A 14,666-nucleotide genomic window follows, 5' to 3' on the forward strand; every position below is an offset into this window, starting at 1 on the left:
TGTAACTCAACACGCTTGTATTGTTACAATGTTGGTAGTTTGTAAATGAACAATGTTTACTTGTCCTTCGTCTTACCTGGACAGAGAAATTCATGTTTATTTGTCAGTAAAAGTAATTTACGCATTTGCATCATCCGGAAGATTTTTGACAGCTCCAAGGCTTTCGTTAAAACTACAGATTATACTTCAATACATTTTTGTATATCCGCCCACGGACTGCCGGATCAACAGAGGGTTATTAACAGAACAGTTATTGTAAGGGTAGGATCGCTGAAAATTGTATAGTTTGAGGTCTACTCTTTAAACAGGATTATGGTAAAAATGGAACACTATTGCAACAGCTTTCTTACCTGTACGTGACGGAACTGACAAAATGGTAGTTTCTTTGTTTTTCCCCTCTGTTCGGTCTAAATCACTGTGTATGTGGTCATCCAGTTTGAATACAAATGTTGAATACAAACACAGAGGTTTTTCAGATTTTCCGTTGCGCCGTTCTCTCCGTATTCATGATTCTTACAACATGCTGGATCCTTCACTGAAACCAAAAATAACTCCCACTAAACTTTCACACTTTGAATTCTTGCACCCGTGAACAATACAAGTCGACACCACTATGACTAAAAGTTTGTTAAGAAGTATTTCCTACTAAAGGGTATTTTACTCTGGTCAGGCATATACAATAGGAGCAGACTGGTGGGAGTGGCTTTGGACAGCAACATTCCCAGTGCATTATGGTTGTTAAAGTTTTCCTACCTATTTGGCAAAAGGGAAGACAACAGTCTTTTTTCTCTGTTTTCTCTAGTCAGGTAACACAGATTTCAAAAATGTTTTGGCCTTTCTACTGTATAGAGAGCTAAGTGCCAGCGGTGAATACCCCTTTAGCTTGTCTAATTTTCAACATTTGCTTCTATCTAAGGAACCAGAGGAGCATGAAGATTTCAGTGATGGGATCTATATATCTAAGATTGTGGAAAACGGAGCAGCTGAGAAGGCCGGACTGCATGTTCATGACAGGATCATTGAGGTTTGTCAGTGATGTGGATGAGTTGATTTTATGGGTGCAAAATGTATTTTCAAATTGCAGATAGCGCAGGTCATTTGCACAGTTTGTGAAGATTTTTCTTAGACAGGATGAAGGCCAACATGCTGGATGCAATCAAACTCAAAAGGGTCACCAAGACAACCACTAGGCAGATGAAAGCCAAAGTAGATAGAGATCATACCGCTAGTCTGAGCTCCTCAACGGGTGCCAATGTTTTCACAGTCTGTCTGTTAGATTTGTCAGATCTAGTCAGACTAACAATGTTGGCGCCATTGTAGGTTGATTTCACAATGGGCAGATTCCTTTAAAACGGGTGTTAGTCTGTTCATCCAACAGTACTGTTTCAGTTATTCACATCTCTAACAGGTACAAAATGTTTCATCTAACAAAAGAGAACGTTGTCTATAAGGGCACATAACAATGGCAACACAACATCAAGATTTAGTACCTTGTAAATATCAACCAAAGAGCAAACAAAACCTCATTTTGTCATTGAATGTCTAAGAAAAAACCCATGTTTTTATTGTAGTGGCCTCTTATACAAGCAGAGGAGAGCATGATGATTTTGTTCTTGACTCACTTTGTCTCATGTGGGCTCTTTGCTGTCTGTCTGACGTGATGAACATAACAATGGCAGTAGAGCTTTTTGAAATCTGTGCATCACACCAGAGTTGTTCCCCAAAGAATGCATTATACAACTGCTCTTTTCAAAGAGGATGTCAGCCGTGGAGCTTTTGTGGTGGTCTCAGGGCTCCCCTTTATAAACTGAGAATGTACAGTTGGTTCTGATTCATACAAAAAAGGAAATTATAATAATAAACAATTAATATGACTTCTATGCTGTATTGCAGGTCTTCTGAAGTCACAAGATTGGATTTTCCATAAATAATACAAAGCTATTGTACGGTGCATTGAATGCTTGGAATATAGCTCACAAAGTCAAATGGACTACTTTTATGGTGCTTTTTCTTGATGGTCATGAACATAATGAATATTAGACTACCTCAATCGACACTGTGTATGCATGGCTATATTAGCTGAGCTCGACCAAAAGAAAAAAAAAAGAAGAAGAAAAAATCAGCTTGAGATTTCTGCTTTCCCTGCCAACATTGTCACTTTCCCTAACATACAAAAAATTGTGTGTTCTAACATTCACAAACCCTTTTAACTGAAAATTATGGCACACACTTGAAGATTTTAAGCCCGATTTGCAACCCCCAATGATTCTAGGCTTCTCGCTACCAACTTTTTGCCCAAAAAAATCCTCAATTGTGCGGTGTTATTACAATTATTTTACTGCTCCCGATCGCGTCGGATCCCGCACAATCCCAAATCGTAAATATCAAGCATGTTTGTTATTTCAGACTCCTGATCGGGCTGCCTCTGACGTGATACCTGCGATAGCCAATGAGTATTTAGAAAGAAGATCGCCCATATTATTTTTTCTCCTTTGTTTTTCTTACCATAAAACAAAACTCATACCAGGAGAACCAGCTGACAGGTGGTCTGTGGTCTCGCAGAATGGTAAAAATCTGTTGAAACTGTCCTTATGTCTGTGGTCTCCCACAGTTTTTAAATCGATTAAGATTTGAGAATTGTCTAGTGTATCCCAGGCCTAACGGCTTAAATAAATGGAAGAGTAATCAACTGGACTGAAACATGTGTGTAGAACTAATTAACAACCAAGGAAACTAACTAATGCGATCCAGAACAGGGAAAACAACCAAAACACAATGAAACTAAACCAAAAAATAGCATGCATGTTACAGCAAAACATTACTGTTTCGTTTTGTAATTGTTAACTCATTCTTCCGGAAAAAATCTCAGAAGCAGAATCCTTGAACTGTCACAGAAAATGTTACAGAAAACCAAACGTTTATGTTTTCAAGGTAAAAAAATGCATGTGTATTCCAAAAATGTAGTGTTGGCCTAATATGGCTTTTTTGTTGTTGAGCCCAGATGCAATTGTTTGTTTGTTTGTTTTCTATTTGGTTCTTTGTTTTTAGATGTGTGGTATAGCAGAAAAATCTGCATGCTGCAATGACAGTTAGATGTGTTTGTGGACGGATCAACTTAAGGCTTTCTTGCAAGACATGCCCAGGTGATTCACACACTGTAAACATGTTTGTGACGTCCTTTAAATCTGGACAAACAAACTATTGGAATGTTTTTCTCCTGAGTTAATATTCACGGGCAGGACAGCGGCAAGCACGTTATACCCCGTTTTGGGGTTACGAAAGCATTCATCCAATGATACTTTCATTAAGCACACCGGTGAGTGGTCAAAACTATTGCGGTGAGCCAATTCAGAGGTTAAGACCACCAGCTTGGGAGGTCAGCGTCAGCAGGACAGCAATGATATTTTAGCCTTCAGTGTTTATAAAAGGTGCTTTGAACTCGCATCTCACGTTAGGGGGTCTGTTGCATCCTACAGGAAATCTAGGTTAGAAGGAGGAGATCTGGATCAGACGGGGTTTGGACGGAAATTATTTCTAGAACTTGATTTTTGATCTTTTTCTCTGAAGAAAATAGTCACTCTCAGGCTTGTCTTTGAACTTGACAGACCTAAAAATGTGAAAGAGATTCTCAAGAAAATCACTCATGTGCCTGTATATAGTCAGAAAACTCATGATCCATCAGAGAAAGCACGTGGTTCCAAAAGGAGACTGTCCTTTTTATGCGATTGTCTAATGTTCGTTTATGACCTGGGCGCTTTATTTTAAGGTCTATCTCATTTGAGAAACAGTGTTGAGAGCGAATTCTTTGATCACGGTGTGCCGTGATTATGCGAGTTAAACCCTGACACTGCCTTTCTCGACTTCTGATCTCCAAATGCTGCTTAGAATAATCGCAACACGTGGTGAATTAGATTAAAGGCACAGGGAAAAACATCAGAAAGGATCATGGAAAGATTAGAGGAATGAGGAAACAGGGCTCTGACAATGGTCATTGTGCCGAACGGAAGCTCAGTGAATGAAGGTAATGCAAACTGTGTTTGGCCTTAAGAATGAAACCTGTGTGGTTGTATAGACGGTATGGTACGTAGTACAGCTGCAGCTATTTTGTATGAGTGGTAGTGTATATTTTTAAATTAAAATTTGTGAATTAACATTTTCGTCAGAATGCTTGTTGATGATATTGAGTATCATCTGATGGTTGTGATCTAAGATACTAATGACAGAATACTGTATCTGTATGTGGCTGCAGCTGATGTTTTATGGCAGAACAATTCAAAATATGGACATACCATAGTTAAACCGTTTCTAATGAAGTCATGATGATTGTGAAATGTTCTTCATATTCAAATGCAATAAATGTGCTGTAATTATAGTTAAGTGTGTGCTAAACTATTGAGTTTAAAGCTCCAGCAGGTAACTTTTGTAAACAAATATTTGTTAACTGTCATTATGTCCTGACAGTAGAATATGAGACAGATAATCTGTGAAAAAATCAAGCTCCTCTGGCTCCTCCCTGTGGTCCTACTGCCATTTGCAGAAATACACCGCTCCGGGTCAGAAACAACCAATCAGAGTCAGGAGGAATGTCTTAGCAGTGTCAATCACGCTCGTGTACGCGCTGATCACCCCTCTCTTGCACAGCGCGAGCGCGTACCGTCGTTTGTGACTCTACTGTTCGAACTCGTTCATCCAAATGAACGAATCTTTTTTCGAGTCATTTCGTTCATTCAACGAACGAAATGACTCGAAAAAAGATTTGTTCATTTTGAACGAGTCTTTTTCGGAGTCATTTCGTTCATTCCACGAACAAATGACTCGAAAAAAGATTTGTTCATTTTGATGAACGAGTTCGAACAGGATCACGATTGTGCATCACAGAACACAGCAAGGCGAGTATTTGTGCTTATACAACTTAAAGTTTTTTATTTATTTTTGAAATGACCGATCGTTTCGCTAGATAAGACCCTTATTCATCGCCTGGTGTCGTTTAAAGCCCTTTGAAGCTGCACTGAAACTGTAATTTGGTCCATGAAACGTTTGTGTCCTATTGAAGTCCATTATATGGAGAAAAAGCCTGGAATGTTTTCATCAAAAACCTGAATTTCTTTTCGACTGAAGAAAGAAAGTCATGGACATCTTGGATGACATGGGGGTGAGTAAATTATCAGCAATAGTTTTTTTAAAAGTGAACTAATCCTTTAACGTTATCTTACTAGCTATTTATAACTTGTAGAAAGAGTGCAACGTTATAAAGTTACATGTATTGCAAAATACATAATGATTTGAGGACCAAGTTTGTAGTCAAAGTATGGGCAGGCCATAGTCAATGTAAAGCATATTGTTGATGTTTCGTCCCTTTTAGTGAATGTTCCATAACTGTTTATAATCCGCCGTCATCGCTGGTCCTGCTTACTAGCCTGCGCGTTCACGGCAGGCTCCGCAGTGGGGGAGGAGCTGTGGAGGGAGGGCTGTAGCGTAGCAGAGAGCAAGGGGGTTGGACCTGTAAGTTATGCTTGTTCAAATTTTCAGGCTAAGTCAACATTTTCTCAAAACTCCCTACTGCAGCTTTAAATGGAGGAATGTGTGGACATGTACAGCTCCACATAGCTGTAGCAAAAGATGTATTAGACTCAAATACCTTAAAACTTCAAATAATAGCCGAGTCCCAAATATACGCCTGGTGTGGCGACAGGTTTGGTAAATAAAGGCCGATCTCAAATAGAGGCCGGTGTTGTGCCGAATTTCGACTCCCTGCCAAATTATTACCCCCCTTGTTGAAGTCATTACCTGATTGCCTAATGCTAACCCCACCCCTAATCCTAATCCCTCCCCCACAACTAATCTTAAACCTACCAATGCTAGGGGGGTAATAATTTGGCGGGGGTCAAAATTCGGCACAACACCTGGTCTGTTTTTTAGTTTAGGGTTGTATTTAATCTTCTAAAACCCGTCAGATCGTCCGCTTTTTGGCGGTCGCCAAGGAAAATTTGTGTCCGGCCAAATCCTTTTTTGATCGGTGAGTGATGTAATAGAATGACTGCTGCGCTTGACAGGGCGCAAACGAGCAGAGAGAGAGAGAGAGAGAGAGAGAGAGAGCAATAGAGAGAGAGAGAGAGAGAGAGAGAGCGATAGAGAGAGAGAGAGAGAGAGAGAGAGGCTTAACAATATCTTTATTAGACCATTTGTCCTTTTACCTCAATACAATAATCTTACAAAAAATGTCTACACTTTTAAAAACAACATTTCATTTTCTCCAAGTTGACAGAGTACTCCCCCCACTGACCAAATTTCAGAAAACATTACAATGTCACTGACCAATTTATAATATGTATACCAGAGGTGGGAGAAAGTCACACATGTTCAAGTCACAAGTAAGTCTCAAGTCCCATACCATCAGGTCTCAAGCAAGTCTTAGTCGCATGTACACGCAACCAAGTCAAGTCAAGTCAAGTCAATGGTTCACTTCAAGCAAGTCAAGTCGAGTCCTGCTAAGGGTCAAGTCAAGTCCAAGTCAAGTTACAATACCAATCAGAAAAAAAGTTTATATTGGCCTCAACCTTATTTATGTTTTATTACCTTGATTACCTTTCTTATACAAATATATCGTAATATTAATAATATTCGTATAATTAATTAACCATTAATTATCATTTGAATTTATTGACAGCCTTAAGCTATATTTGAAAACATAATATTGTATAAAGAGGCATGCTGTTTTAACCACTATTCTTTCTAGATTTAATGTTAGTCAAATTAACTATAACAAACTGGTTAAACAAGCCATAGCTTACTTTTAGACGTGGTGAATGAAGTTCGAGGTTGTGATGGTCGTGTCCGATATCCCTTGCCAGTTAAATCTTCTTGTATGAATATGGTCAATTTCTAGTGTTTATATCCAAAAAGAAACGATTCTGGAGATGTTTTTGTATTTAGCGCGCTCACCGCGCTGTATGCTTTTTCTGTGCTCTGTGCGTCACGCGATCGCGCAGAATCTGATGACTGGCGTCAATGGTCCCGTTGCTTTCATTTTGTTCATCAATATATGTTGCGATGATTTAGATAAAAATGTATATGAAGTCATTTTCGAGTCATACAAGTCGTTTTAGTCATTCAAGTCGAGTCATTGGATCTCAAGTCAAAGTCAAGTCAAGTCAAGTCATTTTCTTAATTTAGTCAAGCAACTCTCAAGTCCTTAAATTTGCGACTCGAGTCAGACTCGGGTCAAGTCGTGTGACTCGAGTCCTCCATCTCTGATGTATAGAGATCGCTAAGACATGTGACCAACTGGGCGGCAACGTCATCAGAACGCAAAGAATTATAGGTATGTTTGGCCCGTTTACATGGGCTGGCATACCAGCCTAGTGTTCTGGCATGAAAAAATTAATAAAATAGCGTGAAAAACAGAATATAATCCTACAAAATGCAGCGGGCTAAAGAAAACATTGCCAGAGAGAGGCGCGAGTGCGAATGAACTGTGTGTGTGTGTGTGTGTGTGAGAGAGAGAGAGAGAGAGAGAGAGAGAGAGAGAGAGAGAGAGAGAGAGAGAGAGAGAGAGAGGCGCGGGCGCGATCGAACAGTGGAAAGATAAAAACATACTCCCTCATTTTGTTCTTAGAGGTTATCATTCAAATTGCAAAGTGTTTATACTTATATTTGTGTAACTTACACTCGCAATAAAACACAACATTGTGCTTTTGTCACACTCTAAACTCTTGTCGAGCTGTATCATACAACTGTCACCCTGTCAGGAATCAATCAGATTCATTCCCATCCACCACTCAAAGATCAATCTCCCCGGAATACTAACCACTCACACCTGTGCACCATCAATTACCTCATCACCCAGCTCTACAAAACACCCATGCACACTTCAGTCTTTGGCCGTTTCTCAAAACCAAGAATGCAAAGAACGGACTTGTGTTCTTGGGGAGAACGCTCTTGCTAGTTGTTCTTGGAAGAATGAACTTACAAGGTGACGAGCACACAGAACGCTGCTGACAGTTTGAGGCGATGTGGTCTTGCTGGTATTGCGCAATACCCCCGCACAGCTCCGTCTTCAGTACCCAAACATAACAAGAATTATTGATGATAACTGCCAGGTTTTTAGCATGACTGGCCGGTTGGCTCGCTAGCTACACCCCCGTGCGCTTATGGAGATTCTTCACTACCGAAAATGTTTGAGCATATTTTCGATTCGCCATAAATTTTCGTAAAAATGGCAATATTTGAAATCTACACAGTAGATTTCTCGCATCAAATGTTCTCAGAAGTGAATTTAGTGATGAAATAGCATACGAAATTGTAGAAAAACGACGTACTGTTGTTCTGCCTTTCTGCTCCCCGCTCCTTCCTTGAATGCCGAAATGAATGCTGGGATATTTCTGCCGTCAAGTTCACACAAGTTACCAACCGATGCATCCTCGGTAAAATGGGCGTGTCAAGAACACTTCCGGGATTTTTAACCGTTCTTGCCAAAATGCAAACTTGTGTATTGAGACAGTACTTGGGCAGCGACTGATGACGTTTCACAAGTCCACAAGAACACAAGTACAGACAAGAACGCATATTGAGAAACGGCCATCGTCAAGCCTCCAACAGGAATAGACCATAACCCTCTGTCTCCTGAAGTCTCCAAGTCAACCTGAAAACCACCGTATATTACGTAACGTATATTCACCTTTGAAATACTCACCTTTGTATCCTTGCCCCGCTGTTCCCAGAAGTCCTGCCTAGTCCCATGTTCCCCGAGTCCTGGAGATTCGTCTGAGTGTCCCACGTTCCCGCCGAGATCTCCGTGTCGCATTGGTTTTCATTTCTTTTCTTCAGAGCAGTTACATATTCTACATTGATTAAAAAAAAATCAAATGTGTTTTTAATGGTAGTATAATTTTATACGAAAATCAATTATTTAGATGAGAATAAAGTTAGGATTCATTAGAATTAAGGAAAACAAATATATTGATCCGTTCTTAAAGGATAATTCAGGTATTTAGCACTTTGAGTCTATTTTCTAGTTTGTTTTGGATGAACTAAGTTAGAGTGGTGGGTAGAATTTTGACGATAGGTCCTGTCTCGACTTTTAGAATCGCCTCTGACCGCTTCAGAGTGAGTGTCTACGAGAATACACAAACATGTCCTTAAAACAACCCTTAAACGTTCGTTTTCAAAACTGTGCAAGAAGGACTATTGCAGTTTATAACACAGCAGGTAGACGGCATCTTGAACACTGCATTCTTCCCTCCATGCAATCAAGTCTGGCGCCTTCTGTTTGTGCCGCGGATTCCCAAAATGCTTTGCGTTCACCACTGGTAATACGTCACGATGACGTCACATTAGGAATCTCTATACTCTATCTTGATTCTAGCTGTTATCATCCCTTTTAGTACCATTTCAGCATTGATAGAACCTACGCCTAACATTTTAGTTTTTCTAGTTTTCCATATGGACAACTTAGATGAACCCAACAAAAAATTCAGTAAACATTTTTTCCTCCTTTCTTGAAAATTATAAATTGGACCACCTATAAAATTCTGATAAGAAAAAGTCTCCCCAAACTTTATAAAAATTTGTGGTAAAAAATTAAACAATCCCTCCAACCTAAAACAATCAACAAATAAGTGATTAACCGTTTCTTCTAAGCCACAAAATAAACACTCTGTCCCCACTGCTGGATTTAGGTGTGCCACGTGTCTGTTTGTAGCTATAGCCCCGAAAAATTAATCTCCACTGCAAGTCTGCGGTACGCTTTTCAACAGGCGACTTATATAGAGACCTCCAACATGCCTTAAAATGTGTCCCAAACCCTTCTGACCACCTCCAAGCCTTCACTACTCTTAGCACAGTCTGATGAGTAACTTTTACACACGTTACATAGAGTTCTTTCTTCTTAATATCTTGAAAACTCCCCAACTTGGGGTACTCAAATGTTAAAATCGAATGTCCAGTTTCCTCCATCTCCTCTTGCACACCAGCAGAAACTGTGAGGGGTGGAAAAGTATAGTGCCCATTCCAGTCCTGTGCCATTGCCTCTCTGCAGGCTCCAGGTAGAGCTGCCCACACCTCCTCCATTACTCGTCTCAGGAGTCGAAGAGATCTCAACCCCGTAGCACTCTGCAAAGACTCAGCTGTTTTCCAGTCATCACCACTTCTCAGATCCCCCAACTTGACATACCCAGCCTTCACAAAACAGCTCTCCACAGACTTAGAGGACAAAATCCTTGTTCTTATTAATGGAACAGTGGTTCTCCCATTATCCAGTCTTCAGGTTGTAAAATATCTCTGTGTATAATAAATTTCTTTTTCCAAGCTGTTATCATTGACTTATAAAAAGGTGTCAAGTCTTTCAAATCCACTTCATCACTTTGCAGTAAAAAAAGCTGCTTATCATACAACAATCCAGATGTTTTCCGTAGAAGAGCACAAGCAACCTTAATCCACCTTACATTCTCCTCGTACAACAGTCTCTGGGCTGCTTGCAATCGAAAAGCATTTATGCTGCTTCGTACATCTATTAGGCTTTGCCCTCCTTCAATCACTGGTAGATAAAGTGCAGGCCGAGGAATCCATTTTTGACAAGACCAGAAAAAATCCACCAACTTCCTCTGAATCTCCTTAATGCTGTCATCTGGTGGCTCCAGCACATTCAGTTTGTGCCATAACATAGAGGCAGTCAGGTTGTTCGTAATTAGGACTCTACCTCTATATGATAGTTCGGGTAATAGCCAGTTCCACTTAGACAACTTAGCATCAACCTTTCCAAGCAGTCCCTCCTAGTTCTTTTCTTTATACTTATCAGTGCCCAGATACACCCCCAAAACTTTAAAACCTTCCTTTCCCCATTTCAGTCCTCCAGGAAGCTTAGGTGGCCCCGTATCAACCCAAGACCCCACAGCAATCCCTTCACACTTTGCCCAGTTTACCTTGGCTGAAGAAGACTTTTCATAAAGGTTTACATTTTTACAAAGTATCCGAATATCATTTTGGCAAGAAATAAAAATATTTACAACGTCTGCATAAGCAGGCACAGAATACCTTAGCCCTGAATTATCTCCTGGTATCATTGTACCTTGTAACTCATTTCTTAGTTTACACAGTAAGGGTTCTATGGCTAAACTATAAAGTTGTCCTGATAGAGGACATCCCTGTCTAATTCCTCTTTTAACAGGGATTGGACAACTCAGGCCACCTCCTATCTTAAGCATAACTGAAGCATCTTCATAAAGCATTTTTATCCAAGAAATAATATTCTCCCCAAATCCAAAGGGTTTTAACACCGTGAAAAGGTATTCATGACCTACCCGGTCAAAAGCTTTCTCTTGGTCAATAGATAACCACATCAAGATTATTTATAATAGACATCTCTCATCACATCTCTCATAAGAAACAAATTATCCATTATTGTCCGCCCAGGAATACAATAAGTTTGTTCACTTTCCACCACAACATGCAAAACATTTTTTAGTCTGTTAGCTAAACATTTAGACTATATTTTATAGTCTAGACACATTAAAGACACTGGTCGCCAATTCTTTAACAAGCCTAGATCTCCATTTTTCGGCAGAAGTGATAACACAGCTCTTTGACAGCTTTTTGGTAGACAACCTCTTTAAAAACATTCACAAAATACATTATACAAATCATCTCCTAAAACACCCCAAAAGGCTTTATAAAACTCCGCTGGTAAACCATCAATTCCTGGTGACTTTCCTGTAGAGAGCTGTTTGACCGGCTTTGAAAGTTCATCAAACGAAATCATTACGTCCAATGAAGTTTTATCCTCAGGCCTTAATTTAGGAAGATCTCTTAAGAAATGGTCCATAGATCCAACATAACAGTCCAAGTTTCCAAACATTTCTTTATAAAATTCAATGCCCACTGTTCTCATTTCAGTTGGATCCGAAGTAATAGTTCCATTTTGTCTTTTAAGATGAAGCATACAGTTCTTTTGCGCTTCCTTCCTTTCAAGCCTAAAAAAATAAGCAGTTGGAACATCCATTTCTTTAATTGAAGAGATTCTTGCTCAAACAAGTGCAGCTTTAACTCTATGTTCCAACAATGACTTCAACTTCATTTTTTTCTTTTTTTAAATATTCACTGAACCATCATCATCAACATCAATCAATCTTTTTTCCATTTCATTAATCTCCATCTCCAAATTTTTCACATTTCTCTTCACTATAGCAGTAGCATTATAAGAAAATTGTTGACAAAAAACTTTAATCTGTGCTTTTCCCACCTCCCACCATTGAGTCAGATTTTCAAAATTACTTTTCCTCTGTCTCCAAATTTCCCAAAAACTACAGAATTTCTCAAAAAAATCTGTATCCTGTAATAATTTACATTAAAATGCCAATAAAATTTAGGTCTTGAAATTTTCACAACATTATAATCTAAAGTAACCATATGATGGTCTGAAAATCCACTCTGTAATATATTAGTGTAAGCTACTCTATTTATTTCTGATTTACTTATATATAACCAATCCAATCTCGCTCCAGTCACAACAGAATCTAATATCTTAATCCAGGTATATTGCTTCACCAAATTGTTTCTACTTCTCCACACATCCACCAACTTTAAATTATTTGTGATATCAAGTAGAAGTTTACTAGATTTCGAGTGAGGCTCATCCCCATTCCTATCCAATAAGAAATGTGTTGTGCAATTCCAATCACCTCCTATTACAACACATGTATTGCCATCATCATGTTGTTTTATTACATCATTTAACTTTTGATATGTTATTTCACGCTTCCATCCTATATTTGGAGCATACACATTCACAAAAAGGAATTGAACACTTTTAATTTCAGCTATAACTAATAACACTCTACCCTTTTCTATTTCTATTGTTGTCACAATTTTTAAATCCAACTGTTTTGAGAAAAAATTGCAACACCCATACTAGCACTTGTTCCATGACAGTTTACACTCTCCTTCCCACCGTCTGTACCAGTCCAATTAATTATTACTATCAGAGTGTGTTTCTTGTTAAAAAGTTACTTTAACATCGTTTAATTTAATAAATTCAGAAAGCATCGCTCTTTTGACCCTATCTCTTCCCCCATTAATGTTTAAGGATCCTACTATTACAAACTCCATAATAATGTTCCAATGGAGGAAGAAAAAAAACAGAGAGAAAAGAAGAAATAGAAACACCTTTAGTGAATTATACATCATTTAAATTTCATTTTTTTTCAGGGTTTTCCCCCCTCTTATTTTCATGACAAACGTTTTCAATCGAAACCTCTTCCTCCTATTTAATTTGTCCTCTCCAACTCTTTTCATCCAGTATAATACAGATCTTTCAAATTTCTTAGTATCAGTAAAGTAATCCTTCACTTCTACTACTTCCTCGAAAGTCTCATTCAGAAAAGCATCTATTTCCTCCAAAGCGTATAACTGGTCACATCCCATCTGAGATAAACTTGACATATCTGATGCATCTGACAAATCATCATCACTTTCTTCCTCACCTTCCTTTTCGTCCATCTCTCCTGAATTCTTACCCTCTGAATTCACTCTCCTTCTATTACTTGATGGATCTCCATCAACTAACATCACTTCCTCAACACCTTCTACCTTCTACACTTGCCGTGCACTCTTCTCAGTTTCATTCATCACCATCTCCTCAATCACATGTGTCTCACCATTAACATTCTCTACCACTTTAGACACTTCAGTAGTATTAGTCTCCCCCTCAGCACCAACACTACCTAAATCCTTGTTGTTATGCACATTTTGTTCCTCATTTTCCACTCTTCCACAGATTTCTCTACACTACCATTCGTATCGTTACCTTGACCTGTCTCATTCATCACTTCTTCTCTTTGCGGGCATGCCAATCTCACATGTCCTACAGCACCGCATTCAATGCAACGCATTTCCCCAGTGTTCGCATTCAACATGTACGACTTTCCTTCATAAACACAACGAAAAGATACGTTTAATGTTGGGGCATTCAAAAACAATTTAAAACACCTGCCGTCTAAAAGACAACACGTGCTTCAAAGACTCATGTTTACATCCAAGCGGTACCATCTTAATTCCACTCGCAAATTTTCCGTACCTCAGAAGCTCACGCTGTATATCTTCATCAGGAATAAATGGCGGCACATTTGAAATTACTACCTTTACAGATGGAGATATTAAAGGTTGAACAATTACAAAAGCCCCAGTTACCACTATGCCGCTCTCTACCAATCGATTGACCAGTAGTTCCTCTTTCAAAAAAACCACCACGGCCTTATTCATTCGAGACGCGGAAATAATGTTTTCATGTCCCACTCGCTCAGCTACATCCAGCAAAACATCCTCAACAGTTATACCCACTTGAGTGATGCATCTAACTCTGTGACGAAGCGACAGCGACGGAGCTCGCACATCCTGGTGCGATGCCATCCCTGTACTCGCCACGTGAATGCTAATTCCACAACGCGTCAATTGACCTCAAACTAAAACTTTACCACTAGACTTAATATTAGATTAATATCAAATTTACTCAAAAAAGAAGTAAACTAAAGCCAATAGAAAAGTATCTCTCCGTAAAACCCCTCACCACCACCACCCCAAACGCTCCCAGTGTGTACCGGAAGTGAGAGAGAGAGAGAGAGAGAGAGAGAGAGAGAGAGAGAGAGAGAGAGAGAGAGAGATAGAGCGAGCGCCCC

At 39.2% G+C, this 14,666-nt stretch overlaps 1 protein-coding gene across 2 annotated transcripts in view; it reads left to right on the forward strand.

Moving 5' to 3' along the window:
• The window catches only part of pdzrn3a (PDZ domain containing RING finger 3a), a 58,926-nt gene that overhangs the window by 9,821 nt on the left and 34,439 nt on the right, over nt 1–14,666 (forward strand). For both annotated transcript variants that reach the window (XM_077214096.1, XM_077214097.1), the window contains exon 3: nt 917–1,024. In XM_077214096.1, the coding sequence (XP_077070211.1) occupies nt 917–1,024 (108 nt within the window). The remainder of the gene's footprint in view (nt 1–916; nt 1,025–14,666) is intronic.

The sequence above is a fragment of the Siphateles boraxobius genome, unplaced genomic scaffold (assembly GCF_051911475.1).
Source record: "Siphateles boraxobius isolate OS27281-9 unplaced genomic scaffold, OSU_SipBor_1 68, whole genome shotgun sequence".
In the NCBI taxonomy this organism is placed as follows: Eukaryota; Metazoa; Chordata; class Actinopteri; order Cypriniformes; family Leuciscidae; genus Siphateles; species Siphateles boraxobius.